The sequence below is a fragment of the Primulina eburnea genome, chromosome 13 (genome assembly GCF_022965805.1).
Source record: "Primulina eburnea isolate SZY01 chromosome 13, ASM2296580v1, whole genome shotgun sequence".
Lineage (NCBI taxonomy): Eukaryota > Viridiplantae > Streptophyta > Magnoliopsida > Lamiales > Gesneriaceae > Primulina > Primulina eburnea.
The window spans coordinates 2,298,010-2,322,246 of NC_133113.1; the positions used below are offsets into that span (position 1 = coordinate 2,298,010).

A 24,237-nucleotide genomic window follows, 5' to 3' on the forward strand; every position below is an offset into this window, starting at 1 on the left:
CCAAATTTGTCACGATTAAATCAATTTAAATTGAAGTTTATTCCTTTCAACTTTTAACTATCACCAAAAAAAATTACGGTACGCATCATAAGTTAATCAAACAAATTAAAATTAATCATTTAACAATTGTATTTCAAAAAATATTAAATATTTATTTCTTTTATTTTTTTTTATTACAAAGGGTTAAAATATGAATATATCTAATTTACATCAAGTCATACCTTAATCACTTAAATTAAATTGTCTACAAATTATCAAAGAACTTTAATATTTTTCAGGGAGAGAAATTAAAATTTTAATATTATTTATAAATTTTGATTATAAATTCACATAGTTTTGGCTAAGATTCAACAAGATTTCAGCCGAAACCGGAATCTATACACTTTCGATTTTGAAACAAAAACTATTAAAACAAACTTGATTTCGATTCCAAAAAAATCGCGATCAAATCCACTAACTATTACCATGTTCTCATTCACAAATCAATCATTTTTAGAGAAACATATTTTAAATTTATTTCAAAATTTTGATTTCCTTACTAATGAAAATTTAAATAAAATCCACTTTCAAAAATCTGATTCCTCAAATAATATTTCTGGCATACACACTAATGTCCCGAATTCAATGATTTTTTTCACTGTACCAAGGCGAGTTTTTTCAGCGTTCTTATGTCCTTACTTTTCGAGAGCTCGTCACATAAAAACTCCAAAGTTAAACGTGTTTGACTTGGAGCAATTATAGAATGTATGATCTCCTAGGAAGTTTTCTAGTGTGCGTTTAAGTAAGGTCATAAGCTCGTTGAAAAGACTTATTTTTACAGTGAGGACGGTCGTCTGAATCCGATACGTTACATACACAAGAAATGGGGAAAAAACAGCTGGTCAAAGAAAATCATGTCAAGGTAAAATAGACTTGGAAAAAAGCAGCCAGGAATATGGAAGCAAGCATCATGCTTTATACAAAGTTCAACGTTTTATGTGAAACTTCTAGCAGTCCTCAAAATATTGGGGAAAAAATGTTTTGATTATAAAAAATAAGATGGCTAAATCAAATGGACACAATCAACTGGTGATAAATGTGGCCAAATACTGGATTTGCTTCCATCAAAGGGTGATTTCACCCGAGACCGAGAGTCATTAGATCATGTGGGACCTTTTTGTGTTTTTAGAGAGCCCCACGCCATGTTCCAGGTTCTCATAGTGCTTGTTGACCAACTATACATGGCGAATTCATAGAAATTAGCCCGAAATACGAGCCAAACAAATGAGAAACAGGGAGGAGAAAAAACTCCCAAAGCTGTCGAATTAGTTGTCTACAATCGTATCGAGGCGAGCTTGTGTATTATGCAAGCCAAGCAAGATCTCAAGGTAAGATAGTTAGCTACCGCCATAGTGTGTGCCACTGAACCGAAACAACAGCTCATAGAGTTAAGAATCAAAGACTGCTGCAGCTTCATCCCAACATTAATCATCGAATGTTGCAAGTTCTTTGCCTGATGAACCAGAAAAAGCTTTCTTAGTATTATATGTTCGCATTATGCTCCTAATATTGTCAAGTGATACATGGGGATCTTATTATTCGAATTCGACAAGAAAATGATCTAGCAGTCGATTGGGACAACTTATATCGGACGTCTTTCAAGTTAGCTCAAGCTAAAACAACTCAATTTTTCAAAAAGCAGGAAACAAGTCAGTAATGGTTCATCTTCTAAAATCAGTTATCAGAATAGATAAATATGAAAGGATTCAAGATGACTCAATCTTGGAGCTCTCAAGGCTTGGATTCCTCAATATTTTTAATCTCAACAAAGTTCAATGACATTGGAAAAAGAATTGAGGCTGTGGAACCTTTTAGCATCCGCTGCTTGTTTAATAACTGAGTCTTTGCTTTGCGGAGAGCTGAGTTCAATGGCCTGTTACCTCTCTGCGCAGCGAAAGAAACTCGATAATAACACCTCATCCGTGACAGCAAATACATTTTTACAGGAAAACAGCATATGATGAAACAAAGTTGAAATTTAAGAACGTGATACTGTTGAGATAAGCTTGAGAAACTTACTGGCGAGTCATCTTCAGAGTCACTTTGTCTATGTTCAGGCACAAAAACCCGGATAACAACCTATGTTTAAATAAAATCGGATAAATAAACCAATTTTTATGCAAAAAATAAGGTAACTATCTCTTTCATGTTACTCAAAAGAGAAGGTGGGTGTACCTCTTCTCTTTCGGAAGTGTACAATCCAGCATCTGCTGTTTGTTTTCTGGGTGTGAAGTTGAAAACATCATGTAGAAACTCATTTTCCTGTATAAACATTATTATCATTAAATATAATAAAAGCAAAGAATTGTCACACCAGAGTATTAAACAATACTAAGAAGTATGAAAGGAACCAGCATGTGCGTTATGAATCCACGTTCCAGGTACTGTTTGAGAAATTTGACCTGGAAAAGAACACAATAAAAAATTAGAGTGGCCTAAGCATCAAAGACATGAAGAATAGCAGATCATATAAAAGTATATACCTGCAGCAATTGGGACAGTGTATGTAACTGCATGCTATGTTTACCAATCTTCAAATTAGTTTTATGAAAACGACCTTCCTGAAAAGCTTGAAGAAATTAGAAACTTGATAGAAGAATTTACTGTCAGTGCAGAAGAATATAAATTAATACCTCCAAAACTTTCAAAACGTCCCACGAAAAGTTCATCTTCAGAATTTTAGTAGCTGAACTGTCGAGGTCACTTAGTCTTACAAGTCTCTTGGCGTGATTAGATACAATTTGTTGCAACTCATGCTTAGAGGAACACTGATTTGATATGTTCTTTTCTTTATCTATAAAACTCATGTTATCAGCAGAAGAATCACTATCAAATTTCTCAAGACATCCCACTTCACATATTAAAGCCAGGGCTTCCAGAGCTGCCATAGAAATGGATCGATCCTCCACTTCTAGTAGATCCATGAAAAAATGTATTGCCCTGTTAAGTGACATTGAAGAATACGTTTTTTAGGCAATGATATTTTTTCCTGGTCCAAGCAGGGAACATTAGCAAATGCTTCACAGATACACGAGTATTCTTTGCTAAATACACTGCTAATCATATACTGGAATTTAATCATTTGTGAGTATTTACTTTACCCTCTCCAGCGATTGTGATTGATGTTCCAGCCATCAACTGTCGTCAGAAGAAGCGACCAAGCAGAAATGGCAGCAGACAGAATAGAATCTGAATGTTTTCTTTCTACAACCTGAGATTAAAACAGAAATGAAAGAGAAAATTCAGAAATGTCGAAGAAGGAGTCAACGAGAAAATATCAGGTAGAATCATGATGTAAAATATATGCGGTCTAGAAATCATAAACCATAGCTTCTAAATTACAGTCTGGTCATCAAGAGCTTTAAGAGGCACCTTCATTAGGAATACATTTAACTAAGTAACAAAATGAATAAGAGAAGTAGAGTCACAATTGGATTTGTCTCGTCAATAGTTCTCTTTCTCTCTGGACTAGTTTTTTTCCAAATGGACATCACTCGGTTATCACCAGTCAATACATGAGATAAACAACTGAGAAAAATATTGAAGCTACAGCAAACTAATCATACCTTTAGTGGGCATTACAAGCATTAATGTTTTTTATTGTTAAAATATTGTATTCTGTCTCAACAAATCTCAACAAAATAGAATCCGCAAACTGAAGTATATAAATGATCTTGACAAAGTTCACCATAAATCTATTGAATCAAGCACCACATTTGGCAATAATAAAATATTTTGAGAAATGTCTATGTTATCTTATGGCATAATAGTGCGTCATAGTTTAATCATATTCAAACACAAGGACGCACATACATTTTCGATGGGTCTGGAATTAATGAAGTTCCACATTATCTGCATGGAAGCTTCAGTTTCCTCAAAATCATTTCCACCAACAAATGTGATGATTGACAAACAGTCGATCACCTGTAGACAACATAACAGTATAACTCAAATAATGGACAAAAAGATGAAGATGGAGGGATACTTCCTTTAGCATTAATATTGAGACAAAAATGAGTAATTCAACTTCTAGACTGCAAATCCATAATTGAGAATCATACATACAGATAATAAAAATGTTTCATTCCTAGAACTGAATGTTTGTGAGATTATGGGAACTGACTCCTTGTAAAGTTCGTGTGCGTTATCCCCACAACCTATTGTTATTGCCAAGAGTCCTGCATTAAATTATGTATAAGCAGCTGCTATTGCAAAAGAGAATTTCTACCAAAATGTGTTGCTAAGGATGGAGAATAACCGAGGACACGAGAAGCTAAAACAATCTCTTTGGAAGACGCCTTCTTGAAAGAGTTCAAGCATCTATACATTAATGTCGCAAAGCTGCAGAAGATCAAGAGTAATTCATCTCAAAGTTTTGTACACAACTAGCCACACAGGCATCTTTAACAAAGTGAGAAAGGAAACAGAGCACCAAAAGTCTATTGGATACGGTATCAAGGCTAGTAAAAAATGTTTTTTTATGTGAAGGAACATAGTTAGTCTCTTTCACTAAAACATCCAGGTAAAGAAGCACACCGTTATTAAATCATATAGCTGTTCAAGTTCATGAATCATCAAGCAAAAAGAGCTGAAATGAATGCTAATTCAGAAACCGATCAAGAAAGCAGTGCACGTGCTTACTTTTTTCCAGCAATTTGGCTGCGACATTTAACAGTAAAGCTGTAAATAATCGAAGATAGTGCTCCCTCCCTTGTTGATCCCCTTCACAAAGTATACTAGGTAGGTCATCAAAGAACTTGAAAATAATGAGAAGCAAAATTTATAAGTCAAACAAGACGGTGGCACCTTTTGTGGAGTAAATCATCCAAAACCCGATCCATTGGTGTAGAGCACAAGTTGGTTTAATTCAGCATAAATTATTATTGGAATGACATGCAACAAATCTGCTGCAGCGAAGACCTGCAAAAAACAAGAATATATAGTTGATAATTCACATTTCCATAAAACCTTGGGAAACAATGGGAACAAAACCAAACATACTCTAAAAGTCATAAAACACTGGGAAACAATGAAAACAACACCAAACATACTCTAAAAGTTTGACAATGACCAAGATTGTGCGTCCACATTAAATTTGATGTGTTTATGTTACGGCCCAAGCCCTATGTGTAATGGGCCTAGGATAAAACAAGCTCAATTGTTATAAATCCTTACAAAAGTCTAGAAAGAAAGGAAGGAATAAATATGTGAGGGAGGGAGTTATTATGGTCATTCGGTTGTTTTGTTTTGAGAGTTGTAACTAGCTTAGCTATGGAAATACTAGCATTTGGCTAGGATTTGTGCACATAGATCATCTCTGGGAAATTATTTCTATTCTATTTGCAATCTAATTTGAGTTCTTGATTTGTGGATGTAACAGTTTGACTATCTTATGGGATTTTAGAAATGCTCCACTTTGTATTTATCTCAAGCCAATTTTTGCATTTCGGACTTCATGTTGTCTTAAATAACACAGTCATCTGGTCTGAAGTTTTTTGGGGAATGGCACACAGTAACAAGAACTTACAGCGGCCATAAAAACAAACAAACATTAAATTATAAACAGATAAAAAAGGAGTCCTTGGAATTTAAAGCAACAAAACAACATAACCCATTAACTAATTCATTCAAGAAAGTACAAGAAAAAACCAAGGGAATAAGAAACAACGAAAAAAGAACAAAAGTATGAATAAATGAAAAATAAACAAACAAATGGGTTCTTGAAACTGAAAGTTACAACGCAATACGGAGACCCTCTTAAGATTAAGGAATTGAAATTCTCGTTTCAATGGCCAAAAGGGAAAAAATGTGAAAAGGGAAAGAGAAATTATGGACAATCAAGAGAACACTCAAAGGGAATTTGTGGATTCAGCTAAGTGAAAATGTTCAATAATTTGATTAAACAAGAATCTAGACTCAAGGAATAACAGAGATCTTAGCATATTACCACAGGAACTTTACAAACTCTAGTCTAGACAGTAAAGAGAATTTTCAGTCAATCGGGTAATGATCTGTCGAATCTAGAAGACTAAAAAGTAAAAACACTGAAGCAATCGTATATTTTCTAAGAAACATATTTGTACAATTTGAGTACAGTTCTCTACAGAATCCATAGTGTAGACATACATGAATTGAGACTAGGAATACAAAAGAAGATTCCTCACGAACCAAAAGAAGAGAAGAACGTAGAGGATTACACGGCCTCGAATCCCTATTGATTTCAGGCATTTAATTTACAAATTTGATTATTAATTCTGCCTCAACCAGACTTTGATTCAGGCCTCCCGCAAAGTTATATTGCTTAAACAAAGTTTGTCCAGCACATATATTTTGGAATACAGTTTTCTTGAACTTGAGCACAACAAAAGTTTCAAAATTTTAATTTCGTTCAAAACTGAAAAGTTTAAAAATTTTAATTTCGTTCAAAACTTTCTTTGAGCGTCATATGATTTATAACAATTCATTATGTATGTGTTTTAGTTAATTTACCTTTGCTTATTCAAAGTTGGACACTAAACCAATCAGAAATCTTAGGACGGCTTGGTCGTGAAAATTCTAGAAGGCAGATTTTTCTATGTGGAGGAGATCTTCAAAATTTTGTGTAAAATTGTGTTATTTCATATGACCTTATTTATAAGCTTTGATTTGATTCCTGATTCCATCAAGAATCTTGCTCATATTGTGATTCATTATCTTAATCTTATTCATTAATTAATTTAAATTCTCATATTTATCATACAAAGTCAGCTCTTGATAATACATTATATATATATATATATATATATATATATATCTTATATATATATATATATAGATTTAAAATAAAAATAACTTTATTCTATTATTTTAGTTGAATGGACGATAAATATTACAAAACATTAATATGATATTTTATTTTATTGAATTGTGATACTTAATTAATGTTTGAGACCATGTAGATTCTATATGCTCTTTTGCAATTTTTTCTTATATTTTATTCGCATAATTTGATTAGTTTGATTTATTTCAACTAGACAGAGAAATTAATGATAAATTAAAAGAACGAAAACTACTTTCTACTTTTGTATTAAATTTATTAGATAATCCTTATAATTTTTTACCGAATATAATTCTTTTAAAAAATATGAATTATAGTGATAATTTATTTTCATTCATTAGAAATTAATTTTTTAAATATGATATTTTTAAAATTTGTATTACTTATTATTTTATTTATATATGTGTTTTACTACACATATTTATTTGATTGATATTATTTAAATAATATATTTACTATGAAATATTAATCATCAATATTAATTTACAAATGATCCATTCTGATATAAAATTAACTGTCTATAATATGTATTCTAAAAAAACAGAGAAAGTCAAACAAAATCTGCAAATGGTTAAAAGTTAGCAGATCTATATATACCTCTATAAATATATGAGTTTGATTTGTGAATTTTTTTAGTTACACTTTTACACACTATTACTTAATTAATGTTTCATTTATTTATTTTGGTGAATTTTTAATTTTATGATTTAAGAGTTGAGATGGAAAATGAGAATACTTTATTTCATTATTTTAGTTGGATCGACGAAAAATATTACAAATATATTAGTATGATACTTTTTTATATTTTTAATTTAATAATTGTGATATTAATTAATGTCTCAATATATATCTCAAGCTTACATTTTTCTACAAGTGTTATAAAAACTATGTGAGAAAATGTTATTTTTCTTATGATTTTTTTCCAATTAAAATGGATATTGAGAGCATGCAAATTCTATATGCTCTTTTGCAATTTTTTTTGAATATTTTATATGCAATATAATTTGATAATTTTGAGTTATTTCAACGTTATTCATAGAAAAGAAATTAATGAGAAATTAAAAAGAATGAAAATTACTTTATACTTTTATATTAAATTTATGAGATAATCCTTATAATTTTTTAATTAAGACAATCCTTGTAATAAATATGAATTATAACGCTAATTTATTATCATTTATTAGAAATTAAATTTTTTAGATATGATATTTTTAAACTGAATATTGCGTATATGTGTTTTCTACACATATTTATTTGATTGATATTATTTTAAAATTTTATTTAACATGAAATTATTAATCATCAATATTATTTTTCAAATGATCTATTATGATATAAGTTAACTATGTATAATATATATTTTTAAAAAGGAGAAAGTTAAACAAAATTCGCAAGGAGTTAAAAGTTGGCAAAAACAAAATTGATATTTAACTTAATAACAAGTTTATGGGTTTTATTTTAACATCATTATGATTATTTAGTTATTTAACTAATTTTATTTGACAATCGCTATATCACTTCATTTAAAATATTGTGACTTTGGTTTTAGTAATATCATTATTCTATAATTTTAATTTTTATTATTTTCCATTGTGAATAATATTGGAATGGAAAATATTTTTGTTAATTTGATAGAGCTATCATTATGTTATAAGTTACACGAATTGAAAAATATTATATAAATAAATGAATATTTTGATTATCATCTCATGTATTTTATATTTATTGTGTTTTGTTATATTTAGATTAATAATACTTATAAACAAGATGTTAATTCAAACGATTTTACAAATTATCTAAATCTTTATTTTTCATTATTAGTCACCTACGTGGCATCGCACGTGATCATTCCTAGTATATATATATAATATATATATATATATATATATATATATATATATATATATATATATATATATATATATATTATATATATACCCACATCGTATAGATATATATATAAAATAAATAACAATTATTTAATTTCTTAATTAATTGTTAGTAAATTAATTAATCAATTTTACATCATTCTAGAATATTCCATGAAAATTATGTACATATAGTAATCACTATTATAAACATTATTATTTAATTAATAGATTCTATATTACTAAATAAATAATTGTGAACTTATTATAACATCGATCGACGATTAGACAGCGATGATGTATCAAGGTTAATAATCTTATTCATATAATGAAAATTGAAAATTTTGAAGATCAAAATTTTCTATGATCCATTTTTTACTGCTGCTAGTTTTGTAAATTCCTTTACCAAAAACAAAACACTCATTCCTAATATTCTCATTTAATTAACAGTTGAGCTAACTTCCACAACTTTCAATATATAGAATACACTTATAAACTCTTTTATAAGCAATCTGTTTGATCTCCATCAAACTAAAGTTGTCAAATTCAACTCCTTAAACTTGATTATCTCGACAGAAACACAGAATCCGATACTTGTGTGAACTCTCAATGGTTCATGGATATAGCTAGTCGTGAGTACACAACTTCATATGATTCAAAATAATGTTTATTCTTATCGGCTTACCCTAATTAACATCATTCTTTTAATCAACACTTTGATCAAGAATGTCAGAACTCAAGTCTTATTACACCCATTAGATCATGGTAAGAGCTTATGGTAGCATCGCCCCATGATCCCCTATGTATCACTTATAGTGCCTGCAACAACCTTAAGTTATTATTAGCTTACAGTATGGTCCGTTCAACTCATATATCCCGATCGAATCTGCAATCATTGATATATCGAGAGTTACATATGAATTCGATAATGATGTGATGTATCTTTGAGTAATAATAGTGACATCATATGTGCAACTAGGAAGACGCATTTCCCTTAAACACATTTATTGCTTTTGCCAGAAATTCTTTGCACTATTAACTCACCAGATCACATAGGATATCTTCACTCGTAGGTAAACGATGAATCCTTCGCACTGTTAGTACGTAGAGCATCTATGTTGTCTCGAATTAAACGAATAATGGTGTACAACCATAACTGCATAATATTTCACTCAATAAGTGATAACCAGTTGGACAATCCGAGTGAGGGTTATTCATTGCATTATCAAATGATTACTAATATGTATGAATGGATATATTCATGCTCTTGCCAATGAAATACGGCGTTTACATCACATATGTTAGTCTCAACCTCAAGCGAACTTTATCCTTATTTTAAGCAGTAGATTCGACTAAGAATCTGTTTAGAATATACGGTATACTTCGTAATGAGTTTCATGATCTTATGTTGAGAAGCAAAACTAATTGTACCGTTTCCATATTCAAAAAGTTTATCTATGCAACTTACATGGGTATATATATAAAATAAATGTTATAATTTGATAAAAACATTTTTACATAAGAGTCAACAAGCTCAAGTCACAAATTGGTTCAGTGAACACCAATTCTAACAAGATATTACTAAGTCTTAACCAGAAAAACAAAATATTTTCCGAATTTTTTTTAAAAAAGAATTCAACCTGCCTATTCGACACTCCATCCCTTCTACACCATTCTTGATGAATTTTGTAACCAACCGCCCCATTTATGAATCCACCCAAGTCCAAGACCAAACCAAAATAACAACAAACAATGAAAAATAAACAAAATTACAAATAAATATACCAATAAAGAGGTCAATGAAAGGAACCCACCAATGAGAACCCATACAAGAAATACAAATATCGAACCAGAACATATGTTGTATCTGTCACGCCCCGAGACCGGGGTTAGTAGACACCAGCGTTGTTTATCAATCACACAATTAAAAACAACCAGGCCTCGTAGCACAGTATAAACCGAAAACCAGTTTATTATTCATAATTTCTCAAAAACTTATGTCTTTACAACTGAAATAACTAATGCGGAAGCGTCTTACATAAAACTGAAATACTAAAATTCAAAAGATAACATAACTAAACTAAATCATCACTTCACCATCCCCAAAACTGTTCAGATTCTTCCTCTTCAACCTGTTTTTCGGACTTATCTGGGGAAGGGTGTAAGAGGTGAGTATTTTGGGAAATACTCAGTAAATGGGGGATATTGAAAACAACATAAACACTTTTTTATACCATTTTCGAAACATACATATAAATACAACATGCTTTTCATAATCATAACATCGTATCTGTAACATAATAACACTGTGATTTTTCACCTTTCATGGTTTACTGACGTCAGTCCCTAAGTTTTGATCCTCTAAGGGGGCGAGGCCGTAAAACAGTTCTATCCCATTGTTAGGGGCCATATGTTGGAATTCCACCCATTTTCAGGGAATTCTCATAGTGTCAATCAAAAACGTACCAACTTTCGTAAAAACGTATAGACAAAACGACGGTACTCGACCGCATTTTTAAACCAAAAACCGAAAATTTAATATGCATAAACCGAAATTTAAAACAGCCCACTTACATTAAATTCTTGAAAAACTTGGGTTCTTCGAAATTCCTACTTCCCTGGCTGGACGGCGGCAGCGCTTCGCTGTGCTCGAAAACTCCTAAGGGGACTAGGGGGAGATTCTCGAAAATTTGAATGTGTTGTGAGGTGTGATTTTCGAATACAGGGCCCTCCTATTATAGGGGTTGACTGTTATCGGGATCGAGTGATATCGCGTTGAAATCTGACTTAAATCTTTTATCTCAAATCGTGATATATCTATCCGTGATTTGTTCGAAATTTAAATCTTTTATCCCATACAAATTCTCTTGCTTGATATTTTATCCTGGTATCTCCATATCGACTCAAATCTTAGACATTTATCTGCGAAATCTTCGAAATTCCTTAATAAATCCTTAGATTGATAACCCAAAAATATATTATATTCTGACTGATTTAAATATTAATATCCAAGATTACACCATCAAATTATTAATCTAATATTATTATGATGAGATCACGATACTTCAAAATCCCCGATACCGAGGTTAGTCGATATCGGCGTTGTTTATCAATCACACAATTAAAAACAACCAGCCTCGTAGCACAGTATAAACCGAAATACCAGTTTATTAATCATAATTTCTCAAAACTTGAGTCTTTACAACTGAAATAATTAATGCGGAAGCGTCTTACATGAAATTAAAAGTACTAAAATTCAAAAAGAAATAACACGACTAAACTAAAATCACAAAATTCACCATCCCCAAAATTGTTCAGATTCTTCTTCTTCAACCTGTTCTTCAGATTTATCTGAGGAAGATTGTAAGGGGTGAGTATTTTGGGAAATACTCAGCAAGTGGGGGAATTTGAATACCACATAACATTTTATAACAATTTCGAATCATAACATAGCATGTTTTTCATAATCGTAACATCGTATCCGTAACATAATAACACTGCGATTTTTCACCTTTCATGGTTTACTGACGTCAGTCCCTAAGTTTTGATCCTCTAAGGGGGCGAGGCCGTAAAACAGTTCTATCCCACTGTTAGGGGTCATATGTTGGAATTCCACCCATTTTCAGGGAATTCTCACAGTGTCAATCAAAACGTACCAACTTTCGTAAAAACGTATAGACAAAACGACGGTACTCGACCGCATTTTTAAACCAAAAACCGAAAATTTAATATGCATAAAACCGAAATTTAAAACAGCCCACTTACATTAAATTCTTGAAAAACTTGGGTTCTTCGAAATTCCTACTTCCCTGGCTGGACGGCGGCAGCGCTTCGCTGTGCTCGAAAACTCCTAAGGGGACTAGGGGGAGATTCTCGAAAATTTGAATGTGTTGTGAGGTGTGATTTTCGAATACAGGGCCCTCCTATTTATAGGGGTTGGCTGTTATCGGGATCGAGTGATATCGCGTTGAAATCTGACTTAAATCTTTTATCTCAAATCGTGATATATCTATCCGTGATTTGTTCGAAATTTAAATCTTTTATCCCATACAAATTCTCTTGCTTGATCTTTTATCCTGGTATCTCCATATCGACTCAAATCTTAGACATTTATCTGCGAAATCTTCGAAATTCTTTAATAAATCCTTAGATTGATAACTCAAAAATATATTATATTCTGACTGATTTAAATATTAATATCCAAGATTACACCATCAAATTATTAATCTAATATTATTCTGATGAGATCACGATACTTCAAAATCCCGGGTTTTACAGTATCAACTCCACTGTCTTCAACCAAAATCATTCCACTTCATCCACCATGGACAAAGAAAAGAACAACTCCAGAGAAAATCTTGAACAATTCAACTCAATAATCATTTCAACTAGCCAATTAATCACTGCGTGCACTTGTTAAAGAAAGAAGAAACAATACCTGGTCTTCGAATTTTCTTGCTTCGTGGTAAAAAATTTATTCTTGAAATATGAACTTCATAGGTGCTCGAAGAGGATGCGAAGGGCTAAAAAACAAACATAACTTGTCATGACATGTCATCAAGTATTTTCTATTACTTGACTCTGCGTGATTTTTTATTTTTCTTTTTTTAATGATCAGTTGATATATCTATATATCTATGTATAAAATAAAGTTTTTGTAAAAATAGGAAAGTTTCCGCCAAAATTACTTACTAAAAAAAGAAATAAAATATTTAATGAATATTGACATATGTTTATTGTAATAAATGATCACTTCAATTATTGTTTGCATTGATTATATCAATTCATTTAATTCAATTTTGAATTTAATTAATTTTTATATTAATTCAAATGTAATATATGTATTATATGTTTTTTTTTTTTTGTTTTTTTTACTCAAATTGAAACTAAACTCTGTTTAAAACGTAAACTATTTTAAAATTTTTGTATTGATTATATCAATCAATTTAATTAAAAATTGTATAATTAAATTTAAAATACAAAATGATTGTAATATTCAATATCACTTACTAGGTAAATCATTCAAAATTACATTTTGTTATTTTAAGTAATTTCTTGCCCAAATTACTTGTTGAAAAGAAATACAATATTTAATTAGTTTATTTATTTTTTCTAAAAATAAAATTGTTTGAGTGCTAAAAATTATCACTACAACAAGGTTTTCCAATATATATCTATATAATTTAATTCATTATTAAAACTGCGATATTTAATTTATTATTAAAACTGCATATTAATGTCTGTGTATAACTGCTTGAAAATTGAATCTCTCCTAGAAATTACAAACCAAATTAAATTACATTTCAAGTTTCAAATCCAGAAATTAAATTTCATTCTGAGAATTATAAACCAAATTCAAATTGTTATTCAAAACTTAAATATGAATTTTGAAAATTTGAAACACGTTTCAAAAATTGTGCTCCATTGAAATCATTTTATTAATTTAAAATTAATGGCGTATATATATAAATGTAAGGTTATTATAATTAAAAAATTTCATCTATATTTTAGATGAACTAATTTTTAATTTGATTTTATTTTTGAGATCTAATATATTTATTTGAATGATAGTATAAAATCATTTTTCTCTTCAATATATTAAATTTAATCTTAAACCAACAATTCTTGAATTATTATAGATGATTAAAAAATAATCGTATCAATTTAATATAAACTGTCATTTTTATTATAATTTTTTTATTCATGCAAAATAATATAAACAAGGAAAAAATTTTAATTAACATATTTAGAATTAAAATATATGTATGGAATTTGACATACTCAACAGACAAATTTTGTTAGGTAAATTACTTCAAGGCCAAAATTGATTATGGAGACTATTGTTAATAATCACTGTTAAATAAATTTATATTAAATACCATTTTTTTATACTTGAATACATTTATCTTGTGAGGTATCATTATAAATGTTTTTTTTAGAATTAGTTCCATTTATTTTAATTATTTTTTGTTGTAAATATTTAAACAAAAACATGGATTTGAGAGCCAGAGTATCTCAACAATTTAGTTTTCATGGTTCAGTCAAGATGCTGATTGCAACATCGATATACACATTAAGTGATATTACAAATACAATGATTTCTTTTAATTAAATAAAGTAATTTATCTCCAACATAGATCATTCTCTTAGATTATGCAATGGCACTAGATTGATCGTGACAAGGCTCGAAAAGCATGTTTTGGAAGGAAAAATTCTTACTGGAAGTAATGCAGGTCATAAAGTGCTTATTTCAAGAATGTCATTGACGCCTTCTGATCTAAGACTTCCTTTTAAATTTCAACGAAGACAGTTCAGTATTTTTTGATTGTATCATATGCAACGATAATTAACAAAAGTCAGAGGCAATCATTGTCACATGTAGGACTTTTTTTTAAGAACCCTATTTTTAGTCATGATCAATTGTACGTTGTTGTATCCAGAGTTACGAATCATAAGAGTGTAAAAATTTTGATATGTCATAGTGATAACAACCCAAAAAATTCAACGACAAATGTTGTCTTTAAGGAAGTTTTTCAAAATTTGTAATTTGTTTTTTTTCTAATTGTATGATCTATAATCCATTTAGTTTATTTATATTTTAATTTAAATTATTTATTTAAATTAAAACCACATTAAAAGTTTGTATCATGTTTATCATTTTATTTTGTTACAAGTATTGTTTTCTACATCGTACATAAATTTATATGTGAAAACAATATAATTGATAGACACATTATGTCATTCATTATTTAATACAAACGTGATATTAATTTTCAGTCGAAATATAAAAATGACTCTTTTATTTAGTGTTTCATTGTTAAGATCTATATACATATGAAAACAATAAACATTTCACTTTGATAAAAAGTCACATTGTAGAGAAAATAAAGAAATTATCATACATACTAATTTTAATAATCAATTAGATAAAATAATTCTCCGTGTGTCGCACGGGTGAAAAACTAGTTTATATAAAAATAGAGCTTCTCAATATTTAGAAAGTTCGAGGAAAAATAATTGTTGTCAAAAAAATTATTTATTAGTATTAACGTATTCATATATCATAATAAAATATTTAAAAATAAATACGTAATTAAATGTGAAATCTTTTCAACTTTTTTAAAATTCAAATTTACATTTGATGTCTCTTGAAATTGTAAACTACATTTAAGTGTCTACATTGATTATATTATTTCGTTTAATTGCGGATTTAATTTTTGAATGGTATTTTCCTATATTTAGTTCTCAAAATTCTCTATCATATTAAATAAAATATATTTTTTTACATAATATTATGTTTTTCAAACTTTCAAAAAAGTGTCATAGTAAATTTTGGTATATTGATTGTAAATAACTATTATTATCATCATGTATTTTAATTAGAACTTCAATATAAATATCTTTAACATGTTCTAAAAAACAAATAAATTTTTTATCGAAATTTATTTATTTAATAAATGACAAAAAATTTAACCATTTGAAAAATATTTATTTATTATTTAAAATTTTGATAGACACAATAATTAATTTTATATTTATATTATCTGTAATATTTTTACTCGAGCAAGATAAAATTTTGATAGACACAATAATTAATATTGATAGACACAATATATATTTATATTATCTGTAATATTGTTACTCGAGCAAGATAAAAAATTCAACCTAACAGCAGAAAATTATTATCATAATTTAATTGTTATCTCAAAAGATATAAACATTTTGTATACATTATTTTTTATAATATTTAAAATTTAAATATATTCATTATATTATATCAATAATTTTAATAATTATTAAAATGTTTACTAAATTTAATCATTAATGACATAAAATAAAACTTTTAGATCGCTATATTCAGATAGAGCTAATATCATAATTGTAAAAATTAATGATGTAAGGCCCGAGATATTAGAATTTTAATCCGAGATTATTTAATTTACGAATTTTGGAATGATGAATTAGATTCCACGGTTTTTGTAATTAATTATGATTGAAATTGAATTAAAAAGAGTTGTGAGGACCAAATTGAAAATAGTGAAGATTTCAGGGGTTAAAATGCAATTATGCTTGAGTGGGACACTTGTCATGCATTTGATTATAAAATTTGGTCTTCCTCAACATTTCGGATAAAGGAGAAACAGCCGAGAGCTCAAAGGAATTGCAAAGATTTTTAGAATCTTCAAACCGTGATTTTATACTATTCGTGTATCAGATTTTCAATCCGAACACAGTACTGATGGGATCGATTAGGGAGAAAATCGTTGAGCTACAATAGCTCGGTTCTTGAAATAATGAACACCGATGAATTAAATCGAGTTTGGTGTTCAAATCAAGCGGAAATTACTCGAAATAATCCTTCGTAGAAACCGAATAAATATTTTGTAAACCATTTAAAATATATGCACGTTGAATGAGTTAAAATATTCAGTTGAAGCATTTTATGAAACACTTGGTATACAATATTTTGGTATTTGAAGAAGACATACAATGCTTCAATAATGCATCTTTAAAACTATGAAAATGATAAGTAAATGCAATAAACAAATAGACACGAATTTTTTTATGGATGTTCGGAGATTTCAAACACTCCTACGTCACCCCTTCTTCCCCTTGGGAAGGATCCACTAGAAGACTTTGATTTATACAACTACTTGTACAAACCTAATCCGGAAGGGAAGCACCCAACTAGAACTCCTAGCACTCAAGATTGTAGCCAGCACCTCACAATCAGCATATTGTTTAATGTCTCATATGCAAAGACTACATACACAAGTTTATTGTCTTTGTGCAAGACTCACTCAACTAATCTTTGAAGTTCAACTCTCTTGTATATGTGTAAGTGATTGTGTGTGAGAAATTTATCATTTACAGTGTATATCTCAAATGTATCCTCACACAAGGGATTGTGCTCTCAACTAGCTGATTTCTTCATGCTAACTGCCCATGCTTTGAATCCTCTTCAAAAGCTATTGTTTGATCTTCAATATGTTGTATTTATAGGCTCCAACACTAATATATACGTTAGACACAAGAATATGACCGTTGGAAAGTTTCTGTACTGTTTTTGGAATTGCAACGGTCAAATTTGTCTTGCTGGACATTTTCTCGACTGGTCAACTCTGATCAACTGGTCAACTCAACTGGTCAATCAGTTCAACTGGTTCAGTTGGTCTGGTTCAGTTCAACTGGTTCAGTTGGACTGGTTCAACTGGTCTTCAGCTGGTCTAGTTCAGTTTCAGCTGGTTCAGTTCAGTTGGTCTGGTTCAAATGGTCTTCAGCTGGTCTGGTTCAGTTTCAGTTGGTCAGCAGCTGGTTCAGTTCAGTTGGTTGGTTAGCTGGTCAACAGTTGGTTCAGTTTCAGCTGGTGTGCTGAGATCAGCCTAGCTGATTTCAGTTTGTGCAGAACCAGTAACTTCATCGTCATTTATCAGCATCTTAAGATTTGATTCTGACTTTGACTTCTATAGATGATTTGTAGATCATTGTCTTATATTTCCAACGCATACTAAATCGCTTCATTTCGATAACCGAGATGAGAGATATGACCAAAATACCGCAGCTGCTCAAACTCAACTGATTGCTGTTTTCGTGTGATAAGTTCGGTAATTGAGCGATCAGTTAGACCATGATAATATCTGATTTTGTCCAACTGACGTGAAATACGATTTGTTCCAAATTGAGTTTTCTAATCATTGTAGTTGGCGGATTGTCATTTGGATAATCCAGTTGAGAGATATCATCAAAATACCGAAGCTCGCCAGAAATTCAGTTTGTGCAAAATTCAGTTTCAGCTTGCTTCTTATGTTTGCAACTTCACACTTGAATAAATATATTAGAAACACAATAACAAGTTTTGTTAACATCAAAATCAAGATTGCAAACTTGAAAAGTTCCAACAAGTACCATGCTCCTCTCGTCGACATCCACAACTGGACGTAAGTTTTATTGAGTTCTGTTATCATTTGAAATTATGATATTGGAGGAAATTGTTATTTGATCTGTATTATGTGCTCTGGGAGTACTAGATATCGTATAATCGAAGTCGGATCGAAGAACAGATTGATTATGAAATTGTTATGAAATTCTGATTATATCGATTGAAATTGAACAAATTTGAACTATGGAATGATTACAGACTATATCGGATATGGGTTATGATTTGTAATTGATATCTGTTAATATAGTATTGACGGGAATATTGGGACCGTGCCGTTATGCCGTTGATTTGAATTAAATTCAGATTAATCAGATTCAGTATTGAATTTTGAATGGAATGTTGATATTACTATCCTCGATATGTCATTTCAGATTGACAGAGACAGGCTTGAATTCAGAACTTCCAATTCTTCAGACCGAGACTACGAACGAATGTCTAAGTCAATGTTATTTTATTGCAATTTTTTGACATTGATATGTTTAGTCTCTTTATTTATAGAAAAGCAGAGTATAGCAGATAGCTATTGAGCAAGAGTCACTGACAGAGGTGCCTGATGGTGATCGAGTGGTCACAGACACATTTCACATTGTCATAATAGGAAAGGCGGATGTGCCAAGTCTGTGGCGGATATGCCAGGACACTGTATTATTGACTTATATTGATGTTGCTTAAGAGTGGATTGACTCTTATCGCTGAAAGTCGATATAGGTTCCAATGTCCAGGAACCGGGATCCCTAGATTAGAGATGATTTGAGTCGGAGATGACGAGTCACTAGTTGAGTTACAGTTTTATATCGATTCATGTTTTCAGATTACATTACATGTTATTGATATTTGTTTCATGCTTTTATATGTTTGATATGATTGCATGTATACATTGCTTATACTGGGATGTATTTCTCACCGGAGTTATTCGGCTGTTGTCGTGTTTGTATGTGTGCATGGAAACAGGTGGGATATGATCAGGGTCAAGGAGATGAGGAGAGATTGATATAGAGTGGAGACTACGGACTTTGACATAGATTTGGGTTTCAGCACTTGATGTATAATAGTCGAACCCTAGTTTGAGTTTGATGTATGTTGTACAAGATTTGTACTTTTATACTGATATGTATATGAGTTTGACTCCATTACGTTCCACATTTAAAAAAAAAAATTTAGACCCAGATTAATTAATTGATCCATTTATCCCAATGAAGATTAAGAAGATGATTAGCGTCCGGGTCCCCACAACAGGTGGTATCAGAGTTGAAATGACAGATATTGTCCGAAGCGCATAGCAGTCGATTCAGTATCCATCCTGGTGGCAGAAAGATGTATAATGATTTGAAAAGATAGTTTTGGTGGAAACAGATTGTAATGCCCGAGAATTAATCACTGTTAATCAAAGATTATTGACTTATAATTTAACGTAATTACAAAAGAGCCAACGGAGACACGATTTAAGATAATGTGCGGCCATTTATTTAGAATTTCAGAATGTATTGCCGATGCAATACCGCACCCGCGCTCATGGTTAGACCGCACCCGCGGTCGATGTCCAGTAGGTTAGCAATTTTTGGAAAAACTGAGACCGCACCCGCTGTGCTAACGAGACCGCACCCGCGGTGCGACGTGTGTTGCGAAAATTGTGCCACCTCGTCGAATTCATGCATTGATATATATCTATATATATATATATATATATAACGTTTATCCCTTCGAAATCATTCAGCCAAAAATCGAGAAAAAGGTCTGAGGAATTGTGTTGAAAATCCTTACGCCTTTTGCGAGAAATCCGTCCGTCTGATTTTGAATCCGACTTCGGTATTGAGTTCCTATCAACGTAGGCTACAACTGGACGTAAGTTTTACTACGTTTTGACATGTTTTAGAATTATGATATTGTCAGAATTGAATGGAATTCATATATGATGTTCTTGACATATTAGACATCATATAATCGAAGTCAGATTAGGAAACGAACTGATTATGGAATTGTTATGAATTTTTAGGGTATATTGATTTATACCGAACAGATTTGATTTACGGTTGAATTACGGATTGTATGGGATATGGGTTATGGATTGTAACTGTGATTCGAGAATGTGGTATTGACGGGGATATTGAAATTGTACCGTTATGCCGTTGATTTTGAATTAAATCAAGATTGATCAGATTGTTATTGATTTGAAAGGTATATTGACATGAGATTATTGATATTGTCATTGCCAGACAGACTGTGAATTCAGGACTTCGACTGAGCCAGAAACCGACGAAAGAAAGGTATAAGTCAATGTGGTATTGGGAGATCGAATTGAGTCGGTTAGACTTGAGTTTCCCTAAATCACATACTTTACTTTATTGCATTGATATTGCATTGATTTGATTGATATACTTGTTCTCTTGATTATAGATAGTAGGTATTAGACGAGTAGTCTTATGACAGAAGTGCCTGATAGTGGTGGGATCACCACGGGCACATTGCTCGATGTCATGAGATATTGTATTGGCGGAGGTGCCATAGTCTGCTACTGGATAATTGGCTATCGATGTGGATAGAATTATAGCTCATTCTATTACTGGTGATCAGTATTGTATCGATGTGGATAGAATTATAACTTCTTATATTACTGTTGATCGATGTTATATCGATGTGGATATAATCGGAGTTTCTTCTATTACTGGTGATCGATACTATACTGATGTGGATAGAACCAGAGCTTCTCTATTACTGGTGATCGATACTATATCGACGTGGATAGAACTGGAGTCTTTTCTATTACTGTTGGTCGATATGGAATGCCAATGTCTGGAGACCGGGATTCCTAGACTAGGATTGAGTCTAGTCTGAAACGTGGAGTCACGTATATGTCGACAGTCTATGATTGATTATGTTTCAGAGTTTGATACATATATCTGTTACCTGATTACATGCTTTATATTTGTTTATATGATTGCATGTTTCGTTGATTTATACTGGGATTATATTCTCACCGGAATTATCCGGCTGTTGTCTTGTCTGTATGTGTACTTGACAACAGGTGGGACAGGTTCAGGGTCGAGGAGATGAGGAGAGATCGAGTTAGAGTGGAGACTTCGGACTTTGATCTGAGATAGGGTTTGAACACTTGATATTAGTTGTTAAACTCTAGTTTGAATAAATGTTTATGATACAGGACTTGTATTTTATATACTGATATGTATATATGTCTTGATTTCACTACGTTCCGCATTTTAAAAAGAAAAATTTTTAGACCTTGTTTTATAATCGATTAATTAGTCCCAATGATGATTAAGAACTTGATTAGCGTCCGGGTCCCCTACACAGATGAAAGCTGATATTGTTGAATTTGTATCCAAATGTCTGAATTGCCAGCAGGTGAAAGCCGAAAGAAAGAAAGCAGGAGGACTGTTACAGAGTTTGTCTATTCTTGAATGGAAATAAGATCACATTTCCATGGATTTTGTAACGAAGCTACTACGTTCCTCCCAAGGTTGTGATGCGATTTGGGTTGTGATTGACAGATTAACCAAATTAGCATGTTTTATTCCGTGTAAGATGACGTACAGACATGACCAAATGGCAGAGATCTATGTCAGAGAAGTGGTCAGACTGCATGGAGTGCCGAAGTCGATTGTTTCAAACCATGATCCTCGGTTTACTTCGCACTTTCTGGCAGAGTTTGTAGCACACTCTAGGGTACGAAGTTACATCTGAGTACCGTATATCATCCACAGACTGACGGACAGTCAGAGCGGACTCTCCAGACATTGGAAGATATGCTTAGAGCTGTAGTACTTGATTTTAGCACTAGTTAGCAAGATTCTTTGCCACTTTGTGAGTTCTCGTACAACAATAGCTATCAGACAAGTATTGAGATGGCTCCTTTCGAGACGTTGTACGGGAAAAAATGCAGATCCCCTTTGTATTGGGATGATATCTCTGAGGTACCTGAGTTTGGACCTGATATAATTGAGATATGACAGAAAAAAGTAAAGCTGATTCAGAAGAGAATGAAGACAGCTCAAAACAGACAAGCCAAATATGCCAATTTTCGACGTAGACCGTTGGTATTTGAGACAGGAGACCGAGTATTTTTAAAGATTTCACCTTTCAGAGGAGTTGTCAGATTTAGCAAGAAAGGGAAGCTGTCTCCACGATATATTGGGCTGTACGAGATTCTCGAGAAGATAGGAGATCGTGCCTATCGACTCGCATTACTGCCTTTTCTATCTGGAATACATGATGTCTTTCATGTATCTATACTGCAGAAGTATCTCCCTGATGATTCTCACATTATTCAGCCAGACGAGGCAAAACTTGATGAATCTCTGAGTTACATCGAGAAACCAATCCAGATTATTGATTGTAAAGAAAAACAACTCAGAACGAAGATTATTCCTCTTGTTAAGTCCAGTGGACTCCTCATGGCATTGAGGAAGCTACCTGGGAGACTGAATCAGATATGAGACAGGAATTCCCAGAGTTATTTCACTGATGTGAGTCTTTTATTTTAGCTTCTGTTATCTTCTTATCTGATATGATTTGACTACCTACAATTTCGAGGACGAAATCATGTCTCGGAGGGGGAGAATCAACACCCTGAGATCTCTGAGTATCCCTTTGAGGGCAGACTCTAGCAAAATGTCCATGCTGTCTACAAATACGGCAACTACCGAATAACTCCGGATCAGCGGCACAGACTGATAGACAATCCGCTGCTGTTCATTCGTTCCAACCAACCCCAGCTCAGTCACAACAGAGGCCAGGAGGTAGCCAGACCGTGAGCCAGCCTCCTAGACAGCAGGTCAGAGTATTTGCTTTGACAGAGGAGCGGGCCCAGGAAGCACCAGATGATGTTGTTGCAGGTAACTATTTTTGATGTGGTTACCCTGCTTATGTATTGATAGATACGGGTGCTTCTCATACATTTATATCTGAACAATTTGCATTGAGTCATCCATTGCCAGTTGAGTCTTTATCATAGTGTCTGTCTCTTCTCCTTTGGGGACATGTTTGATATCAGTGAATTCTGTGAAACATTGTATGCTACAGTATGACGAGCATGAGATTGAGTTAGATTGCATCGTACTTGGGTTGTCTGATTTTGACTGTATCATCGGTATTGATATGCTGACCAAGTACATAGCTAATGTTGATTGTTTCCACAAGATTGTGAGATTCAGACCGGATATGACTGATGAGTGGAAATTCTACGGTAATGGTTCTAGATCTAGAATTTTTTTGATATCCGTATTATCTATGACTCGATTGTTACAGAAAGGAGCAGAGAGATTCCTCGTCTATTCAGTTGATCTACTGAAATCGAGTCCATCATTGGCGGATTTGCAGTGGTGTGTGAGTTTGCTGATGTCTTCCCAGATGAGATTCCTGGATTGCTTCCAATTCGAGAGATAGAGTTCAGTATTGAGTTGATGCCAGGTACAGTTTCGATTTCGAGGGTTCCGTACAGAATGGCACCGATTGAGTTGAAAGAATTGAAAGAACAGTTGGAGGATTTACTGGCCAAGGGGTATATCAGACCAAGTGTGTCTCCTTGGGGTGCTCCAGTACTGTTTGTGAGAAAGAAA

General features: G+C 31.9%; 1 protein-coding gene across 8 annotated transcripts; it reads right to left on the reverse strand.

Moving 5' to 3' along the window:
• Positions 1 to 933: 933 nt before the first annotated feature.
• Positions 934 to 13,270, reverse strand: LOC140808966 (uncharacterized). 8 transcript variants are annotated; one of them, XR_012113070.1, is made up of 14 exons: positions 4,846 to 5,033; positions 4,681 to 4,761; positions 4,298 to 4,380; positions 4,105 to 4,217; positions 3,853 to 3,963; positions 3,141 to 3,250; positions 2,673 to 2,979; positions 2,523 to 2,600; positions 2,391 to 2,441; positions 2,215 to 2,301; positions 2,059 to 2,118; positions 1,848 to 1,923; positions 1,317 to 1,492; positions 934 to 1,214 (listed from the first exon to the last, which is right to left on the reverse strand). XR_012113070.1 is itself a non-coding variant. In XM_073166377.1 (14 exons), exons 2-14 carry the CDS (start codon positions 4,878 to 4,880, stop codon positions 1,464 to 1,466), a joined length of 1,221 nt encoding a protein of 406 aa, XP_073022478.1. In that variant the 5' UTR covers positions 4,881 to 4,959; positions 13,163 to 13,270; the 3' UTR covers positions 934 to 1,463. The 8 variants fall into 8 exon arrangements, 6 of the variants coding, with proteins under 6 accessions (XP_073022478.1, XP_073022479.1, XP_073022477.1 ...); XM_073166377.1 differs by adding an exon at positions 13,163 to 13,270 and having other exon boundaries at positions 934 to 1,492; positions 4,846 to 4,959; XM_073166378.1 differs by adding an exon at positions 6,208 to 6,350 and having other exon boundaries at positions 934 to 1,492; positions 4,846 to 4,959.
• Positions 13,271 to 24,237: the final 10,967 nt, after the last annotated feature.

Excerpts from the sequence above, each read along its gene's own strand:
- LOC140808966 (XM_073166377.1), bottom strand. The coding sequence starts at position 4,880 with ATGGATCGGGTTTTGGATGATTTACTCCACAAAAG. Across the intron at positions 2,302-2,390 it reads GATTCATAACGCACATGCTG|GAAAATGAGTTTCTACATGA; the intron begins GTTCCTTTCATA and ends ATGTTTATACAG. Across the intron at positions 2,119-2,214 it reads ACACTTCCGAAAGAGAAGAG|GTTGTTATCCGGGTTTTTGT; the intron begins GTACACCCACCT and ends ATTTAAACATAG.